The sequence below is a fragment of the Nerophis ophidion genome, linkage group LG23, assembly GCF_033978795.1.
Source record: "Nerophis ophidion isolate RoL-2023_Sa linkage group LG23, RoL_Noph_v1.0, whole genome shotgun sequence".
NCBI classification, from domain to species: Eukaryota; Metazoa; Chordata; class Actinopteri; order Syngnathiformes; family Syngnathidae; genus Nerophis; species Nerophis ophidion.
Genome location: NC_084633.1, coordinates 35,997,478 through 36,019,747, shown reverse-complemented (window position 1 = coordinate 36,019,747; position 22,270 = coordinate 35,997,478). Strand labels below are relative to the sequence as shown.

Below are 22,270 nucleotides of genomic sequence, written 5' to 3'. Positions count from 1 at the left end.
CATGATGCTCTAGTACGCACTACTTTGTGGACGCCGTCTGCTCTACATTTCCTGTGAGTGAATTGCTAGGTTTCAGCATTTTGTTTGGTTTTCATCATACTCTTTCCGGGCAGAGCACTTCCCTGTTGCTGTTGCTTTGTGTTCCTTTTTGTATAATTACCCCCTTTTTTTTGCAGCACCTTGTATGTATGCATTTTTTGTTCGAATAAAGACAATAAAAATATTTTTTGTGGTCCCCGTTATTTAGAAAAGCATGGAAGTACATATTGGTATCGAGACGACCCTAGTCAGGACATTATTCTCTGTCCATTGGTGACTATTGACAATCCTTTCCATGCCGAGCTCTAGTACGCACTACTTTGTGGATGCCGTCTGCTCCACATTTCCTGTGAGTGTTTTGCTGGGTTTCAGCATTTTGTTTAGTTTTCTTCATAGCACTTCCCTGTTGCTTTTGCTTTTTGTTCCTTTATGCATAAATACCCCTTTTTTTTGTTGCACCTTGTATGTCTGCATTTTTTTGTTCGAATAAAGACAATAATGACATTTTTTGTGGTCCCCCTTATTTAGAAAAGTATGGAAAAACATATTGGTATCGAGACAACCCTAGTCAGGACATTATTCTCTGTTCACTGGTGAGTATGGACGATCCTCTCCATGCCGAGCTCTAGTACGCACTACTTTGTGGACACCGTCTGCTCCACATTTCCTGTGAGTGTTTTGCTGGGTTTCAGCATTTTGTTTAGTTTTCTTCATAGCACTTCCCTGTTGCTCTTGCTTTTTGTTCCTTTATCTATAAATACCTCTTTTTTTTGTTGCACCTTGTATGTATGCATTTTTTTTGTTCAAATAAAGACAATAATGACATTTTTTGTGGTTCCCGTTATTTAGAAAAGTATGGAATTACATAATGGTGTCGAGACAACCCTAGTCAGGACATTATTCTCTGTTCACTGGTGACTATTGACGATCCTCTCCATGCCCAGCTCTAGTACGCACTACTTTGTGGACGCCGTCTGCTCTACATTTCCTGTGAGTGAATTGCTGGGTTTCAGCATTTTGTTTGGTTTTCATCATACTCTTTCCGGGCAGAGCACTTCGCTGTTGCTGTTGCTTTGTGTTCCTTTTTGTATAATTACCCCTTTTTTTTTTGCTGCACCTTGTATGTATGCATTTTTTGTTCGAATAAAGACAATAATTATATTTTTTGTGGTCCCCCTTATTTAGAAAAGTATGGAAAAACATATTGGTATCGAGACAACCCTAGTCAGGACATTATTCTCTGTTCACTAGTGACTAATGACGATCTTCTCCATGCCGAGCTCTAGTACGCACTACTTTGTGGACGCCGTCTGCTCCACATTTCCTGTGAGAGTTTTGCTGGGTTTCAGCATTTGGTTTAGTTTTCTTCATAGCACTTCCCTGTTGCTCTTGCTTTTTGTTCATTTATCTATAAATACCCCCTTTTTTTTGTTGCACCTCGTATGTCTGCATGTTTTTGTGGTACCCTTTATTTAGAAACGTGTTCAAATATGTTTTGGTATCGGTACCAAAACATTGGTATGGAGACAACACTAGCTGACATTCTTAATAGTTCCATTTCAGTGCTTTAAATAATAGGACTGAGGAAATGTCTCCAAAGTCAGGTACTTGGCAGAGTCCGGTCCTCCCACAGTCATCAGACGAGTCCCGCATGGTGGGTGGCTGGTTTGATCAATGACGGCCAGCCATTTTGTTGAAGGAGAGCCTGACAGCGACTCTGACTTCCCGCTGATGAGATTGGACTTTCTCACGGCCGCGCTGGCGAGCTCACCTCTATTGATCTGAAGTGTCTGATGGACCCGCCCCATGTCGGATACCTCAGACGTTTTATTTTCACAGCGCTCTTCGCAGTGAGATGGATGTCGGCCATTTCGGTTTCTGGGAGGCGAAATGACCTTGATGTGCTCCTGGTGCCGAGCTAAATATAAAACGAGTGAGCATCCCAGAGTAGCTCTTCTTAGCTGAAGGAGGGCGAGTATTCCGCGCCGCCATATTCCTAACGACGCAAGCTGGCGGGTGCTTGACTAATAAAAAACATCACGTACTGAAGGACATGCAAAATAGTTGAACAATACATGAGAGCCGAGGTCATACGGCCCCGTTCGTCACAATTTACCTGACACATGAAACGTGACAGATATGGGGCTGCACTATCCACTTTAGCCTCCAGAGAGCAGTGTTGAGCGTCTCAAAATGTGTTTGGTAGCAATTCCAACGATGACCTCAGCCTCTGGTGCTGTGTAGAGTGGCGCGGTCCATCATTTTCAGCAGACTGCATGGCAAAAAAAATCCCTCTTCCTCTCGTGCGAGATCCACCCAGGAAATGGGGCCGTATGAGTCCCTTCCGTCCTGTACGCCTTTGAACTAATCTTTAGTCAATACCAGGACTAACATTTTATTTGATTTTTTTCTTTGATGCGCCTGAAAGAGTGGCAGCACATCAAAGTAGCTCCATTTGACTTCCTTTATTTTACTTTATTTTTGGTATTATTCTATATATATATATATATATAAACATACACACACACACGCACACACACATATATATATATATATGTATATATATATATATATATATATATATATATATATATATATATAAACATACACACACACACACACACACACACATATATATATATATATAAAAACACACACACACACACACACACACACACACACACACACACACACACACACACACACACACACACACACACACATATACATATATATATAGATATATATAGATATATAGATATATCTATATATATATATATAAACAATACAAAACATTATAAAATATACAAATATAATAGTATACTATATTAATATACATATTATATACTGTATATATCCATCCATCCATCCATTTTCTACCGCTTATTCCCTTTGGGGTCGCGGGGAGCGCTGGTGCCTATCTCAGCTACAATCGGGCGGAAGGCGGAGTACACCCTGGACAAGTCGCCACCTCATCGCAGTACTGTATATATAATATGTAAATATTACATATATGTTATATTTTATATGGCTACTATGGTAGAATTTTAGTCTACTTTATAACCTGCTTTATCCTTTCCATCCTTACCCTTTCCATCCTAGGTAACTGAGCTACTGTGTGGAACAATTTCCCTTGTGGATCAATAAAGTTTGTCTTAGTCTAAGTCTAACATTAGCTATATGCACATGGACACATGTAATTGGATTAATAGCCGAACCGGAATAACCGGAATAATAGATAAACTGTTTTATTCACCACATTATCCCTTTGCTAAGTGCTAACTGCTAGCCTCAAACATTACACAGAATGTTATAACATGAAGACGTGCCGCAACACGTACATCGTAACAACATAAAAAGCACCAAACAGCTCATTACACAAAGAGCGGTAAAACAAAAGTAGTGAAAAAAAAAAAACCCTGATAATTACCGTGATAATGTAGAGATACACAAAGTTTGTTTATAGTGCAAGTCACTGCTTAGTCAGCACCTGCAGTGAGTGAACTTATCCAAAGGATGGCGCCATAGCACAAACAATAACACGCCTTTTCGTATATGTTATGTTCTGCGCATGTCAAAGTATTCCGATTTAGAGGTGTGATGCATGAAAATGCAGGTCATAAACAGATGATTTCTTTCAATGTCCACAGGAACATTGTAATTCCAGATTAAACATGTTGCTGTTGGGGTCAACAACCACTCATAACTATGGTCTAATTACACATAGATTGACCGAACATGAATGGACTTAAGGACCCCAATGCACACACGGAGAAATAAGAAGCCTTGATCTCCTGACAGTATAAATAAATATTAGTACAGTGTACAGTATACTGGTACTAGTATAGTATCGCAGTACTACCGAATCTAAAACGGTACTATGTTTGAAAAATTTGTATTTTTTCACGGGCATGGCGATGCGTCGTCACATCAAGACATTGCTGGTTTTATGAGCAGAGGAGCATGTTGGGCAGCGCACACCCACAGAGTACTTACAAGCAGACACAGTGTGTAGACAGAAAAGGGAGAACGGACGCATTTTGGTGTAAAAAGTCAAGATAAAGGTGGAGTTATAACACTGAAACACCCTCAGGAAGAGCTGCTTTAAGACATGGCTAGCCAGTTAGCAGCTAACATCCATCCACATTTTTCCCATCATGCATCGTAATGCATTTAAATCGGTGTAATTTAGAATTTTCTGTTTTTTTTTTACGGTGCATGAATGTTTTTTAATAATATCCACATTGTGTTTATGTGTGACCATGTCTGTTGACTTTTTGTGTTGATTGCATTTTCTGTTTCCACCATGACTAGGGACGGTTGCTTGTATAGGGTCGTATAAATTAATGCTGCGGAACAATGAAAGGTCCTGAAATATTTACATTGTACACTAGATGGCGGAATAATATCAGCATGAAAATGGTCATGACTATTAAAATGAACGCTATCTCCCTGTGGGTATCTTTCTTTAGTCTCGCGGGCCAAATGAAAGCCATAGTTTGTACAAATTAAAATTTAGTTGTCATTTCAAACTACTAGTTTTTGATGGAATGAAATCAATGATCAGTGAGCAGGTTGTGTTTATGTGCGACATGTCTGTTGACTTTTTGTGTTGATTGCATTTTCTTTTCCCACCATGACTAGGGAAGGTTGTTTGCATTGGGTCATATAAATAAATGCGCAGAACATTGAACAGACCTGAATTATATACATTGTACACTAGATTGTGGAATAATAGCAGCATGAAAATGGTCATGACTATTAAAATGAACGCTATCTCCCTGTGGGTATCTTTCTTTAGTCTTGCGGGCCATGTTAAAGCCGTAGTTTTCACAAATGATAATTTAACTGTATTTTTAAATGACAAGTTTTTGATCGAATGAAAGCAATGATCAGTGAGCAGGTTGTGTTTATGTGTGCCCATTTCTGTTGACTTTTTGTCTTGCTTGCAATTTCTTTTCCCACCATGACTAGGGAAGGTTGTTTGCATTGGGTCATACAAGTAAATACGGCAGAATAATGAAAGGACTTGAATTATATACGTTGTACACTAGATGGCGGAATAATAGCAGCATGAAAATGGTAATGACTATTAAAATAAACGCTATCTCCCTGTGGGTATCTTTCTTTAGTCTCGCGGGCCATATTAAAGCCGTAGTTTGTACAAATGAGAATTTAGCTGTATTTTTAAACTACTAGTTTTTGATGGAATGAAAGCAATGATCAGTGAGCAGGTTGTGTTTATGTGTGCCTGTGTCCGATGACTTTTTGTCTTGCATTTTCTTTTCCCACCATGACTAGGGAAGGTTGTTTCCATTGGGTCATATAAGTAAATGCTGCAGGATAATTAAAGGACCTGAAATATTTACTTCGTACACTAGATGGCGGAATAACAGAAGCATGAAAATGGTCATGACTATTAAAATGAACGCTATCTCCTTGTGAGAATCTTTCTTTAGTCTTGCGGGCCAAATGAAAGCCGTAGTTTGTACAAATGAGAATTTAGTTGTCATTTCACACTACTAATTTTTGATGGAACGAAAGCAATGATCAGTGAGCAGGTTGTGTTTATGTGTGACCATGTCTGTTGACTTTTTGTCTTGCTTGCATTTTCTTTTCCCACCATGACTAGGGAAGGTTGTTTGCATTGGGTCATATTAGTAAATGCTGCAGGATGATGAAAGGATCTGAAATATTTACATTGTACACTAGATGGCGGAATAATTGCAGCATGGAAATGGTCATGACTATTAAAATGAACGCCATTTCCCTGTGGGTATCTTTCTTTAGTCTCGCGGGCCATATTAAAGCCGTAGTTTGTACAAATGAGAATTTAGCTGTATTTTTAAACTACTAGTTTTTGATGGAATGAAAGCAATGATCAGTGAGCAGGTTGTGTTTATGTGTGCCTATGTCTGTTGACTTTTTGTCTTGCTTGCAATTTATTTTCACACCATGACTAGGGAAGGTTGTTTGTATTGGGTCATATAAGTAAATGCTCCAGTATGACGAAAGGATCTGAATTATATACATTGTACACTAGATGGCATAATAATAGCAGCATGAAAATGGTCATGACTATTAAAATGAACGCTATCTCCATGTGGGTATCTTTCTTTAGTCTCGCGGGCCAAATTAAAGCCGTAGTTTGTACAAATGAGAATTTAGTTGTCATTTCACACAACTAATTTTTGATGGAATGAAAGCAATGATCAGTGAGCAGGTTGTGTTTATGTGCGACATTTCTGTTGACTTTTTGTGTTGATTGCATTTTCTTTTCCCACCATGACTAGGGAAGGTTGTTTGCATTGAGTCATATAAGTTAATGCTGAGGAACAATGAAAGGACCTAAAATATTTACTTTGTACACTAGATGGCGGAATAATAGCAGCATGAAAATGGTAATGACTATTAAAATAAACGCTATCTCCCTGTGGGTATCTTTCTTTAGTCTCACGGGCCATATTAAAGCCGTAGTTTGTAGAAATGAGAATTTAGCTGTATTTTTAAACTACTAGTTTTTGATGGAATGAAAGCAATGATCAGTGAGCAGGTTGTGTTTATGTGTGCCTATGTCCGTTGACTTTTTGTCTTGCATTTTCTTTTCCCACCATGACTAGGGAAGGTTGTTTCCATTGGGTTATATAAGTAAATGCTGCAGGATATTTAAAGGACCTGAAATATTTACTTTGTGCACTAGATGGCGGAATAACAGAAGCATGAAAATGGTCATGACTATTAAAAAAAATGCTATCTCCTTGTGGGAATCTTTCTTTAGTCTCGCGGGCCAAATGAAAGCCGTAGTTTGTACAAATGAGAATTTAGTTGTCATTTCACACTACTAATTTTTGATGGAATGAAAGCAATGATCAGTGAGCAGGTTGTGTGTATGTGTGACCGTGTCTGTTGACTTTTTGTCTTACTTGCATTTTCTTTTCCCACCATGACTAGGGAAGGTTGTTTGTATTGGGTCATATAAGTAAATGCGCAGAACAATGAAAGGACCTGAATTATATACATCGTACACTAGATGGCGGAATAATAGCAGCATGAACATGGTCATGACTATTAAAATGAATGCCATCTCCCTGTCGGTATCTTTCTTTAGTCTCGCAGGCCATATTAGAGCCGTAGTTTTTACAATTGATAATTTAGCTGTATTTTTAAATGACAAGTTTTTGATCGAATGAAAGCAATGATCAGTGAGCAGGTTGTATTTGTGTGTGCCCATGTCTGTTGACTTTTTGTGTTGATTGCCTTTTCTGTTTCTACCATGACTAGGGAAGGTTGCTTGCATTGGGTCATATAAGTTAATGCTGCGGAACAATGAAAGGACCTGAATTATATACATTGTACACTAAATGGCGGAATAATTGCAGCATGGAAATGATCATGACTATTAAAATGAACGCCATCTCAATGTGGGTATCTTTCTTTAGTCTTGCGGGCCAAATTAAAGTCGTAGTTTGTACCAATGTGAATTTAACTGTATTTTTAATTACAAGTTTTTGATGGAATGAAAGCAATGATCAGTGAGCAGGTTGTGTTTATGTGTGCCTATGTCTCTTGACTTTTTGTGTTGCTTGCATTTTCTTTTCCCACCATGACTAGGGAAGGTTGTTTGCATTGGGTCATATAAGTTAATGCTGCGGAACAATGAAAGGACCTGAATTATATACATTGTACACTAGATGGCGGAATAATAGCAGCATGAAAATGGTCATGACTATTAAAATGAACGCTATCTCCCTGTGGGTATCTTTCTTTAGTCTCGCGGGCCAAATGAAAGCCGTAGTTTTTACAAATGATAATTTAACTATTTTTAAATGACAAGTTTTTGATCGAATGAAAGCAATGATCAGTGAGCAGGTTGTGTTTATGTGTGACCATGTCTGTTGACTTTTGTTTTGCTTGCGTTTTCTTTTCCCACCATGACTAGGGAAGGTTGTTTGCATTGGGTCATATAAGTAAATGCTGCAGGATAATTAAAGGACCTGAAATATTTACTTTGTACACTAGATGGCGGAATAACAGCAGCATGAAAATGGTCATGACTATCAAAATGAACGCTATCTCCTTGTGGGTATCTTTCTTTAGTCTCGCGGGCCAAATTAAAGCTGGAGTTTTTACAAATGAGAATTTATCTGTATTTTTAAATGACAAGTTTTTGATGGAATGAAAGCAATGATCAGTGAGCAGGTTGTGTTTATGTGTGCCTATGTCTGTTGACTTTTTGTCTTGCTTGCAATTTATTTTCACACCATGACTAGGGAAGGTTGTTTGTATTGGGTCATATAAGTAAATGCTCCAGTATGACGAAAGGATCTGAATTATATACATTGTACACTAGATGGCATAATAATAGCAGCATGAAAATGGTCATGACTATTAAAATGAACGCTATCTCCATGTGGGTATCTTTCTTTAGTCTCGCGGGCCAAATTAAAGTCGTAGTTTGTACCAATGTGAATTTAACTGTATTTTTAATTACAAGTTTTTGATGGAATGAAAGCAATGATCAGTGAGCAGGTTGTGTTTATGTGTGCCTATGTCTGTTGACTTTTTGTGTTGCTTGCATTTTCTTTTCCCACCATGACTAGGGAAGGTTGTTTGCATTGGGTCATATAAGTAAATGCTGCAGGATGATGAAAGGATCTGAAATATTTACATTGTACACTAGATGGCGGAATAATAGCAGCATGAAAATGGTCATGACTATTAAAATGAACGCTATCTCCTTGTGGGTATCTTTCTTTAGTCTTGCGGGCCATATTAAAGCCGTAGTTTTTACAAATGAGAATTTAGCTGTATTTTTAAATGACACGTTTTTGATGGAATGAAAGCAATGATCAGTGAGCAGGTTGTGTTTATGTGTGACATGTCTGTTGACTTTTTGTCTTGCTTGCATTTTCTTTTCCCACCATGACTAGGGAAGGTTGTTTGCATTGGGTCATATAAGTCAATACGGCAGAATAATGAAAGGAGCTGAATTATATACATTGTACACAAGTGGGCGGAATAATTGCAGCATGAAAATGGTCATGACTATTAAAATGAACGCCATCGCCCTGTGGGTATCTTTCTTTAGTCTCACGGGCCAAATGAAAGCCGTAGTTTTTACAAATGATAATTTAACTATTTTTAAATGACAAGTTTTTGATCGAATGAAAGCAATGATCAGTCAGCAGGTTGTGTTTATGTGTGACCATGTCTGTTGACTTTTGTTTTGCTTGCGTTTTCTTTTCCCACCATGACTAGGGAAGGTTGTTTGCATTGGGTCATATAAGTAAATGCTCCAGTATGACGAAAGGATCTGAATTATATACATTGTACACTAGATGGCATAATAATAGCAGCATGAAAATGGTCATGACTATCAAAATGAACGCTATCTCCTTGTGGGTATCTTTCTTTAGTCTCGCGGGCCAAATTAAAGCTGGAGTTTTTACAAATGAGAATTTAACTGTATTTTTAAATGACAAGTTTTTGATGGAATGAAAGCAATGATCAGTGAGCAGGTTGTGTTTATGTGTGCCTATGTCTGTTGACTTTTTGTCTTGCTTGCAATTTATTTTCACACCATGACTAGGGAAGGTTGTTTGTATTGGGTCATATAAGTAAATGCTCCAGTATGACGAAAGGATATGAATTATATACATTGTACACTAGATGGCATAATAATAGCAGCATGAAAATGGTCATGACTATTAAAATGAACGCTATCTCCATGTGGGTATCTTTCTTTAGTCTCGCGGGCCAAATTAAAGCCGTAGTTTGTACAAATGAGAATTTAGTTGTCATTTCACACAACTAATTTTTGATGGAATGAAAGCAATGATCAGTGAACAGGTTGTGTTTATGTGCGACATTTCTGTTGACTTTTTGTGTTGATTGCATTTTCTTTTCCCACCATGACTAGGGAAGGTTGTTTGCATTGAGTCATATAAGTTAATGCTGAGGAACAATGAAAGGACCTAAAATATTTACTTTGTACACTAGATGGCGGAATAATAGCAGCATCAAAATGGTCATGACTATTAAAATTAACGCTATCTCCCTGTGGGTATCTTTCTTTAGTCTCGCGGGCCATAATAAAGCCGTAGTTTTTACAAATGAGAATTTAACTGTATTTTTAATGACAAGTTTTTGATGGAATGAAAGCAATAATCAGTGAGCAGGTTGTGTATAAGTGTGCCTATGTCTCTTGACTTTTTGTGTTGCTTGCATTTTCTTTTTCCACCATGACTAGGGAAGGTTGATTGCATTGGGCCATATACGTAAATGCTGGAGGATAATGAAAGGACCTGAAATACATACATTCTACACTAGATGGCGGAATAATAGCAGCATGAAAATGGTCATGACTATTAAAATGAACGCTATCTCCCTGTGGGTATCTTTCTTTAGTCTCGCGGGCCAAATTAAAGCTGGAGTTTTTACAAATGAGAATTGAACTGTATTTTTAAATGACAAGTTTTTGATGGAATGAAAGCAATGATCAGTGAGCAGGTTGTGTTTATGTGTGCCTATGTCTGTTGACTTTTTGTCTTGCTTGCAATTTATTTTCACACCATGACTAGGGAAGGTTGTTTGCATTGGGTCATATAAGTTAATGCTGCGGAACAATGAAAGGACCTGAATTATATACATTGTACACTAGATGACGGAATAATAACAGCATGAAAATGGTCATGACTAATAAAATGAACGCCATCTCCCTGCCGTAGTTCATACTAATGAGAATTTTACTGTCATTTCAAACTACTAGTTTTTGATCAAACCAAAGCAATGATCCCTGTCTTCTGTATTTATCGGTTTCTTTAAAAAGCAGGAAAACAAATTGAGACTTTATTTTTGGGCCTCACTAAACCTGGGCGCCGGTCCCCGGGCAGGACTACTGAAAGAAGAAGGTGGAGTCATTACCTAACCGTCTGCTGGCCCGCTCCTGCGGCGTTGCATACCAGCAGCAGAATCTTGGCCGGGACGCCGTGGTTGAGAAACTCGGAAGACAAAGCCCCGGAACTGGCCAACCTTTGCCCCTCGGGACCGGTGGCGTACGGGGAAGATGGCAGACTGTGATGGTACCCTGCAGACAAAGAGAGATTTTTTTGATTGATCGACGGAGCAGATGGACTCCGCCCAGGTGTTTTTGTCTGATGTGGCGAGCAGGTGCCCCGCCTCCTTGCTAGCACCCGCACTGAAAAGGGGTGTGCCAAGTTTGTGAGAACCCTGCGAAATGTGAGGCCTGCATTTTCTTGTCACACACTCGACAGCGTCAGCGCCTCGGAGCTTGACTGTGATGAATCGCACCCGCCGTTGAGAGGGGGGAATTGATCGGAAAAAAGTTACTGAGCCTTCCCCAAAACCCCCCGCGTTTTATTAAATCTCCTGACACCTGATCCATCACTGTGGTCTTCATCGGGCGGCAAACCACCACGTTAGCACATCCCGCTTTTCGCACGGACATAACGGTGGTGTGCCCAGACTATCGTTGTATGCTAAACAGCTACTAATATATATAATGAATTATATACGCTACTATACCGCCTCTAAAAAGTACCACTTCCCCACTGACACTAGTTATTTTTTGCAAATAATCGCTCATTTGGAATTAATGACTGCAACATGTTTCCAAAAAACTGGCACAAGTGGCAAAAAAGACTGAGAAAGTTGAGGACTGCTCATCAAACACTTATTTGGAACATGCCACAGGTGAACAGGCTAATTGGGAACAGGTGGGTGCCATGATTGGGTATAAAAGCAGCTTCCATGAAATGCTCACTCATTCACAAACAAGGACGGGGCGAGGGTCACCAATTTGTCAACAAACGCCTGAGCAAATTGTTGAAGAACGACATTTCTCAAAGCAGCCGCATTTAGGGATTTCACCATCTACGCTCCATGATATCATCAAAAGGTTTGGAGTATATGGAGAAATCACTGCACATAGGCATCAAAAAGCCACATCAGTGTGTAAAGGATATTACCCCATGAAACACTTCAGAAAACCACTATCAGTAAGCTACATCCGTAAGTGCAAGTTAAAACTCTACTATCCAAAAGCCAAAGCCATTTATCAACAACACCCAGAAACGCTTTGCTGGGCCCGAGTTCATCTTTAAGGAGCATTCCTCAACTTTTTCCATCAAAAGGTTCAGAGAATCTGGAGTAATCACTGCACGTAAGCCATGATATTAAGCACCTTGGATCCCTCAGGCGGTAAAGCATCAAAAAGCCACATCAGTGTGTAAAGGATATTACCCCATGAAGCACTTCAGAAAACCACTATCAGTAAGCTACATCCGTAAGTGCAAGTTAAAACTCTACTATCCAAAAGCCAAAGCCATTTATCAACAACACCCAGAAACGCTTTGCTGGGCCCGAGTTCATCTTTAAGGAGCATTCCTCAACTTTCTCCATCAAAAGGTTCAGAGAATCTGGAGAAATCACTGCACGTAAGCCATGATATTACGCACCTTGGATCCCTCAGGTGGTAAAGCATCAAAAAGCCACATCAGTGTGTAAAGGATATTACCACATGAAACACTTCAGAAAACCACTATCAGTAAGCTACATCCGTAAGTGCAAGTTAAAACTCTACTATGCAAAAGCCAAAGCCATTTATCAACAACACCCAGAAACGCTTTGCTGGGCCCGAGTTCATCTTTAAGGAGCATTCCTCAACTTTCTCCATCAAAAGGTTCAGAGAATCTGGAGAAATCACTGCATGTAAGCCATGATATTACGCACCTTGGATCCCTCAGGTGGTAAAGCATCAAAAAGCCACATCAGCGTGTAAAGGATATCACCACATGAAACACTTCAGAAAACCACTATCAGTAAGCTACATCCGTAAGTGCAAGTTAAAACTCTACTATGCAAAAGCCAAAGCCATTTATCAACAACACCCAGAAACGCTTTGCTGGGCCCGATTTCATCTTTAAGGAGCATTCCTCAACTTTCTCCATCAAAAGGTTCAGAGAATCTGGAGAAACCACTGCATGTAAGCAGCAAGGCCGAAAACCAACATTAAATCACGGTGACCTTGGATCCCTCAGGTGGTACTCCATTAAAAAGCCACATCAGTGTGTAAAGGATATCACCACATGGGTTCAGGCACACATCAGAAAACCAATGCCAGTAACTACAGTTGGTCGCTACATGTATATACTCTACTATGAAAAAGCCAAAGCCATTTATCAACAACACCCAGATACGCCGCCGGCTTCGCTTGGCCCCAGATCATCTAAGATGGACTGATGCAAAGTGGAAAAGTGTTGTGTGGTCTGACAAGTCCACAAAAGACAACTTTTTTTTTTTTAACCAAATCTACCTAAATCCAAAGAAAGTCTGCAAAAGTGCAACCAGGCCTTGAAGGTGGACTGGCTGGTTGACCCGCTGAAGGGCGGTCCTGCTGTCATTAATTCATGTTGCTCTGATCGAGGCGCTGACGGAAGCGGCTTAAAGTCACGGATGAGGGTGACCTCTGACGGATGTTCATGAAAGTGTAAAAACGCTGAGGTCACCTCCTGGTCTGTCCCACTGAGACCTGGACCACCACTCATCCCTCATTACATCCAACATTCTATGGCCTCCTGTCAAACGGACGTCTGCTTCCTGTCTCCTCTCACTTATCTCTGCTTGTTTGGGACCTGCTAGGGTTCTACGGTATACCGGTACCAGTATTAGTACCGCGATACCAACCAATCATATTCAGTACTATATTGCCTCTAAAAATGACCGGTAAACCCCACATCAAGTCATGACATTGCTGGTTTTATGAGCAGAGGAGCATGTTCGGCAGTGCACACGCACAGAGTACTTACAAGCAGACACAGTGTGTAGACAGAAAAGGGAGAGTGGACGCATTTTGGTGTAAAAAGTCAAGATAAAGGTGAAGTTATAACACTGAAACAGAGGAGCTGCTTGAAGACATGGCTAGCTAGTTAGCGGCTAACGTCCATCCACAGTGTTTTAGCTACTTCTAAATCACTAATCCTGGCCTCCATTGCGAGAAATAAAGTAAGTTTCTTACACTGGAAGACGAGGAATAGCTAAACATGTTTTACTACACACCGTTTACAAGTATTATTATTACCATTGGAGGACGTTTACAAGTATTATTATTATCATTGGAGGACGTTTACAAGTATTATTATCATTGGAGGACGTTTACAAGTATTATTATCATTGGAGGATGAGGAATAGCTAAACATGCTTCACTACACACCATAGGAGGATACAATAGCTCACCGGTGTCACAATGTAAACAAATGCCATGGGTGGATCTACACCTGACATCCACTGTGATGATACCAAGTACAGGAGTTTGTCTAGTCGATACTACTATGAGTACATCGATTTTTATAATCACAAAATCTTTTTTCCATTTTTTTAAAAAGGATATTATGTTTATAAAGTCAGTAAATACAACCCTGGACACATGAGGACTGTGAATATGACCAATGTATGATCCTGTAACTACTTGGTATTGGATAATATACATATTCATTTTTTATGAAGGTGTCTGTTACTACATTATATATACACTTGCAGTGTGTATATTGTACATATTACATATTGTTATGAAGGTGTCGGTTACTACATTATATATATACTTGCAGTGTGTATATTGTACATATTACATATTATGAAGGTGTCTGTAACTACATTATATATATACTTGCAATGTGTATATTGTACATATTACATATTGTTATGAAGGTGTCTGTTACTACATTATATATATACTTGCAGTGTGTATATTGTACATATTACATATTGTTATGAAGGTGTCTGTTACTACATTATATATATACTTGCAGTGTGTATATTGTACATATTACATATTTTTATGAAGATGTCTGTTACTAAATTTTTTAGAAGCATAAATTCACCTGAGGTCCGCGCGGAGCCTCCCCTGATGTAGAGGGGCGGGGCCTGGAAGGCATAAATGACGTCATTTTCGGCCACACCGGTGAGATCGTCGCCATCGAAGAAGGAGCGCTGGAAGCCTGTGGAGTAAACCTCGGTCAGGATCACCTGCAGAGGAAGAGATATTGCAGGCAGGATGAAGCATTAGGAGTACTACTTCCTTTACATAAGTCATACCATCCAGTAAGAAATACTTCAGTATTTTATGGGCAGTGTTTTTTTTTACAATCCGCCCACAAAATTTTTTTAATGAATACTTAGGTCTACTACACTTCTGTATTTTAATATTTTCATTATGGTGGTATTTAATGAATACTTAGGTCTACTACACTTCTGTATTTTAATGTTGTCATTATGGTGGTACTTAATGAATACTTAGGTCTAGTACATTACTGTATTTTAATGATGTCATTATGGCGGTACTTAATGAATACTTAGGTCTACTACGCTACTGTATTTTAATGTTGTCATTATGGTGGTACTTAATGAATACTTAGGTCTACTACACTACTGTATTTTAATGATGTCATTATAGTGGTACTTGATGAATACTTAGGTGTACTACACTACTGTATTTTAATGTTGTCATTATGGTGGTACTTAATGAATACTTAAGTCTACTACACTACTGTATTTTAATGATGTCATTATAGTGGTACTTGATGAATACTTAGGTCTACTTCACTACTGTATTTTAATGTTGTCATTATGGTGGTACTTAATGAATACTTAGATCTACTACACTTCTGTATTTTAATGATGTCATTATGGTGGTACTTAATGAATACTTAGGTCTACTATACTACTGTATTTTAAAGATGTCATTATGGTGGTACTTAAAGAATACTTAGTTCTACTACACTACTGTATTTTAATGATGTCATTATGGTGGTACATGATGAATACTTAGGTCTACTACACTACTGTATTTTAATGTTGTCATTATGGTGGTACTTAATGAATACTTACGTCTACTTCACTACTGTATTTTAATGTTGTCATTATGGTGGTACTTAATGAATACTTAGGTCTACTACACTACTGTATTTTAATGTTGTCATTATGGTGGTACTTGATGAATACTTAGGTCTACTATACTACTGTATTTTAATGATGTCATTATGGTGGTACTTAATGAATACTTTGGTCTACTACACTACTGTATTTTAATTATGTCATTATAGTGGTACTTGATGAATACTTAGGTCTACTTCACTACTGTATTTTAATGTTGTCATTATGGTGGTACTTAATGAATACTTAGATCTACTACACTACTGTATTTTAATGATGTCATTATTACTTGATGAATACTTAGGTCTACTACACTACTGTATTTTAATATTGTCATTATGGTGGTACTTAATGAATACTTAGGTCTACTACACCACTGTATTTTAATGTTGTCATTATGGTGGTACTTAATGAATACTTAGGTCTACTATACTACTGTATTTTAATGATGTCATTATGGTGGTACTTAATGAATACTTAGGTCTACTATACTACTGTATTTTAATGTTGTCATTATGGTGGTACTTAATGAATACTTAGGTCTACTACACTACTGTATTTTAATGATGTCATTACTGTATAGTGGTACTTAATGAATATTTAGGTCTACGACACTACTGTATTGTAACGGGGCCCCTTTAAGAAGGGCCCCCTAAAGCTCTCACCTGGTCTGGGGAGATGTTGCCCTCGTCAGCCACCATCCTCCTCAGGCTGGCCACGGAGCCCAGGAGAGGCACGGCCAGGCCCACTCTCAGGTACCTCTGTCCTTTGGTGCTGAAGACCAGGGTGACACACAGGGGCCTGCCAGGGGCCAACACACAGTCAGATGTGACACACAGGGGCCAACACACAGTCAGATGTGACACACATGGGCCCACACTCAGAGGTGACACCAGGGGCCTGCCAGGGGCCAACACACAGTCAGATGTGACACACGGGGGCCCACACAGTCAGAGGTGACACCAGGGGCCTGCCAGGGGCCAACACACAGTCAGATGTGACACACAGGGGCCCACACAGTCAGAGGTGACACCAGGGGCGCCAAAAAGGGGAGGGGGGTGGGGGGTTGGGTAAGGGGACGGATTCTAGGGGCCCATGATGGAGGGGGGCCCAAAGAGGCCCCTAATGATGATGAACTTATATGAAATTATGTGTTGGGGGCCCTGTAAAGATTATTTTCATGGGGCTCCAAATCCCTAGCGGCGCCCCTGGGTGACACACAGGGGCCCACACAGTCAGAGGTGACACACAGGGGCCTGCTAGGGGCCAACACACAGTCAGAGGTGACACACAGGGGCCCACACAGTCAGAGGTGACACACAGGGGCCTGCCAGGGGCCAACACACAGTCAGAGGTGGCACACAGGGACCAACACACACAGTCAGAGGTGACACACAGGGGCCCACACAGTCAGAGGTGACACCAGGGGCCTGCCAGGGGCCAACACACAGTCAGAGGTGACACACAGGGTCCCAAAAAGTCAGAGGTGACACACAGCGGCCTGCCAGGGGCCAACACACAGTCAGAGGTGACACACAGACGCCAACACACAGTCAGAGGTGACACACAGGGGCCTGCCAGGGGCCAACACACAGTCAGAGGTGACACACAGGGGCCAACACACAGTCAGAGGTGCCACAGAGGGCCCAAAAAGTCAGAGCTGACACACAGGGGCCTGACAGGGGCCAACACACAGTCAGAGGTGACACACAGGGGCCTGCCAGGGCCCAACCCACACAGTCAGAGGTGGCACACAGGGACCAACACACACAGTCAGAGGTGCCACAGAGGGCCCAAAAAGTCAGAGCTGACACACAGGGGCCTGACAGGGGCCAACACACAGTCAAAGGTGACACACAGGGGCCCATACAGTCAGAGGTGACACACAAGGGCCGGCCAGGGGCCAAAACACAGTCAGAGGTGACACACAGGGGCCCATACAGTCAGAGGTGACACACAAGGGCCGGCCAGGGGCCAACACACAGTCAGAGGTGACACACAGGGGCCTTCCAGGGGCCAACACACAGTAAGAGGTGACACACAGGGGCCAAAACACAGTCAGAGGTGACACACAGGGGCCTTCCAGGGGCCAACACACAGTAAGAGGTGACACACAGGGGCCAACACACAGTCAGAGGTGACACACAGGGGCCCACACAGTCAGAGGTGACACACAGGGGCCAACACAGAGTCAGAGGTGACACACAGGGGCCTGCCAGGGGCCAACACACACAGTCAGATGTGACACACAGGGGCCCACACATTCAGAAGTGACACACAGGGGCCTGCCAGGGGCCCACAGAGCGTCAGCCTCCTCCAGAAGCAGGAGGGGCCCGAAGAAGAGGTGCATGAATAAAGCAGGAGCTTTGAAGATGAATAATGGATCATTAGTTCACTTTTACCACGGCCAAATAATGGAATCTATTGCATTTTTAAAAGCAGCGGGCCCCTGGCGCTGACCCCTCCAGAGGCAGTGGGCCTTCTCTCACCGAGTCGTCACGCCTCAGCTCTCTGTGTAAAGTGCACGGGGGAGAGTGTCACTCCCAGATAAGAACAACACACCTGTATCAACGTCTGTCACCTGACTACACCGCTTTTTGCCTATTGTTCACAAAAACACATACACTCTATGTCTCTCTTTTTGTGTGGTCTGAATCCAGAAAAAAGGCTAGCAAGAGGCAGCCAAATGCTTAATGATTTGCAAATCCTTTTTTCTCACCACCTGCTGCCACCTTGTGGTTTGTATTCAGTTTGCCTCTGTTGGGGCAGTTGACCTTTTGACCTCACTTCATTTCTCTTTCCTCTTAGTGTTCTTGCTTCCCCTCTGCGGGCGGAGTTGTGAGACGTGCACAGCTCCTTCCCATTTTCCCCGGAGGATATTTAATCTGCACCTTGGCAGGTGGATGGCACTTGGCGATTCCACTCCTTGGCTCCATAACTAGGACTTCCATGTCCTGTCCTGCTTATTATCCTGGATACTCCCGGTGCCATCCAGCTTGGTTCCTAGTCAGCTGTTGCACGTCTTGCAACTCCAGCCTAAGTTTAGTCTAGATTATAATATAGCTTTTGTTGTTTTTTCACAGAGTTCTCCTTTTTGCTTCGTCGCTTGTAGTTCTCTCCTATGCGGAGCACTCTTTGTTGTGAGTACATTAACAAGAGTAAAGAAACTGTTCTATTCACTTCTGTCTGCATCCTTGGGTTCCTCTTAAATTTTGACATACCAAGCCGTGAAATTTTCAACTTATATTCAATTGAATAGACTGCAAAGTCAAGATATTTCATGTTCACACTGAGAAACTTTGTTATTTTTTGCAAATAGACATGAACTTAGAATTTAACGGCACCAAAACATTGCAAAAAAGACAGTTTTACCAGTGTGTTACATGGCCTTTTCTTTAAACAACACTCAGTAAAGGATTGGGAACTGAGGAGACACATTTTTGAAGTGGAATTCTTTCCCATTCTTGCTTGATGTACAGCTTAAGTTGTTCAACAGTCTCCTGCCTCATATTTTAGCCTTCACACATTTTCAATGTCTGGACTACAGGCAGGCCAGTCTAGTACCCGCACTCTTACTATGAAGTCACACTGTTGTAACACATTGCTTGACATCGTCTTGCTGAAATAAGCAGGGGCGTCCATGCTTGGATGGCAACATATGTTGCTCCAAAAGCTGTATGTACCTTTCAGCATTAATGGTGCTTTCACAGATGTTTAAGTTACCCTTGCCTTGGCCACTAATACACCCCCATACCATCACACATGCTGCCTTTTACACTTTGCACCTAGACCAGTCCAGATGGTTCTTTTCCTCTTTGATCCAAAGGACACCACGTCCACAGTTTCCAAAAACAATTTGAAATGTGAACTTGTCAGTCCACAGAACACTTACCCACTTAGTTCATCTTAGAAGAGCTCGGGCCCAACAAAGCGTTTCCGGGTGTTGTTGATAAAAGGCTGTGGCTTTGCATAGTAAAGTTTTAACTTGCACTTACAGATGTAGCGACCCACTGTTGTTACTGACAGTGGTTTTCTGAAGTGTTCCTGAGCTTATGTGGAGATATCCTTTACACACTCTGTGGCTTTTTAATGCAGTACCGCCCTGAGGGATCCAAGGTGCATAATATCATGGCTTACATGCAGTGATTTCTCCAGATTCTCTGAACCTTTTGATGATATTACGGACCCCAGATGGTAAAATCCTTAAACTCCTTGCAATAGCTGGTGGAGAAATGTTGTTCTTCAACAATTTTCCGGATGGATTGTGCATAAATTGTTTCAAGACTGTAAAGTTACACACCTCCCTTTTTTATTTTTATATTGCCTATCCTTCACAATCATTATGGGAGACAAGACAAGACGCTTTTTTTTTTTGCGTTTTAACATGTAAAAAGCGTCACGCTTTAGGTGGCTAGCAATGCAGCTAATGTTAGCAATCAATGCTACCGCTAAATAACTTTAAAAATGCATTCAAAAAGCGTCAATAATACTTTATGTTGTGTAACGACATTGTTATTGTAAGAGTGAACACTTTTTCTAGCATGCTAACACATCGGCGTGCTGCGGTATTAGCCGTAAAAGTTTGTTTCTACGTTAACACGAAACACGTTTAAGTTTGTAACTCCTATTTGGGTAAGCACTCCATTTATGACGAAATAGCTCGTCTCCAAATGTCACATTCATAGCGCCCAAGTCACTTCCACCTCACTCTCTCATGCTCGCTTCTATAACCACCAGTTCATCCTCAGTATTTTCACCTTCAAAAGAAAAGGTTGTGAATGCTCATCTGTCCAAAAAAAAAAAAAGATTTTTGTTTGTTTGTTACTGAATCAGCCAAGATTAGAACACACTCACGTTTGTTTCCGGAAATAGGAACACACATTTGTTGCCGGAAGTTGAAAGTGTGTCGCTATGGAAATCAAACTCAATGCATGGAAGAAGTCAGTTCAGGCATTGATTAAAATGACCAAAATGCGGTAAATATCGAACATAGTACATATTGTTGTGAAGGTGTCTGTTACTACATTATATATATACTTGCAGTGTGTATATTGTACATATATTGTTATGAAGGTGTCTGTTGCTACATTATATATATACTTGCAGTGTGTATATTGTACATATTACATATTGTTATGAGGGTGTCTGTTACTATATTATATATATACTTGCAGTGTGTATATTGTACATATATTGTTATGAAGGTGTCTGTTGCTACATTATATATATACTTGCTGTGTGTATATTGTACAATTTACATATTGTTATGAAGGTGTCTGTTACTAGATTACATATACTTGCAGTGTGTACATTGTACATATTACATCTTGTTATGAAGGTGTCTGTTACTACATTATATATATATATATTATCAGTGTATATATTGTACATATTACATCTTGTTATGAAGGTGTCTGTTACTACATTATTTATATACTTGCAGTGTGTATATTGTACATATTACATATTGTTATAAAGGTGTCTGATAATACATAATTTATATACTTTCAGTGTGTGTATTGTACATATTACATATTGTTATGAAGGTGTAATGATACTACATGATACATATACTTGCAGTGTGTATATTGTACATATTGTCATGAAGGTGTCTGTTACTACATTATATATATACTTGCAGTGTGTATATTGTACATATTACATCTTGTTATGAAGGTGTCAGTTACTACATTATATATATACTTGCAGTGTGTATAGTGTACATATTACATCTTGTTATAAAGGTGTCTGTTACTACATTATATATATACTTGCAGTGTGTATATTGTACATATTACATCTTGTTATGAAGGTGTCTGTTACTACATGATATATACTTGCAGTATGTATATTGTAAATATTACATATTGTTATGAAGGTGTCTGTTACTACATTATATATATACTTGCAGTGTGTATATTGTGCATATTACATATTGTTTTGAAGGTGTCTGTTACTACATTATATATAAACTTGCAGTGTGTATATTGTGCATATTACATATTGTTTTGAAGGTGTCTGTTACTACATTATATATATACTTGCAGTGTGTATATTGTACATATTACATCTTGTTATGAAGGTGTCTGTTACTACATGATATATACTTGCAGTATGTATATTGTAAATATTACATATTGTTATGAAGGTGTATGTTACTACATTATATATATACTTGCAGTGTGAATATTGTACATATTACATATTGTTATGAAGGTGTCAGTTACTACATTATATATACACTTGCAGTGTGTATATTGTACATATTACATCTTGTTATGAA

General features: G+C 39.9%; 1 protein-coding gene across 2 annotated transcripts in view; it reads right to left on the bottom strand.

Moving 5' to 3' along the window:
* Positions 1 to 22,270, bottom strand: part of usp43b (ubiquitin specific peptidase 43b) — a 321,262-nt gene that overhangs the window by 55,292 nt on the left and 243,700 nt on the right. For both annotated transcript variants that reach the window (XM_061884275.1, XM_061884274.1), the window contains exons 5-7: positions 16,653 to 16,788; positions 14,937 to 15,081; positions 10,963 to 11,125 (exon numbers count right to left, since the gene is read on the bottom strand). In XM_061884275.1, the coding sequence (XP_061740259.1) occupies positions 10,963 to 11,125; positions 14,937 to 15,081; positions 16,653 to 16,788 (444 nt within the window). The remainder of the gene's footprint in view (positions 1 to 10,962; positions 11,126 to 14,936; positions 15,082 to 16,652; positions 16,789 to 22,270) is intronic.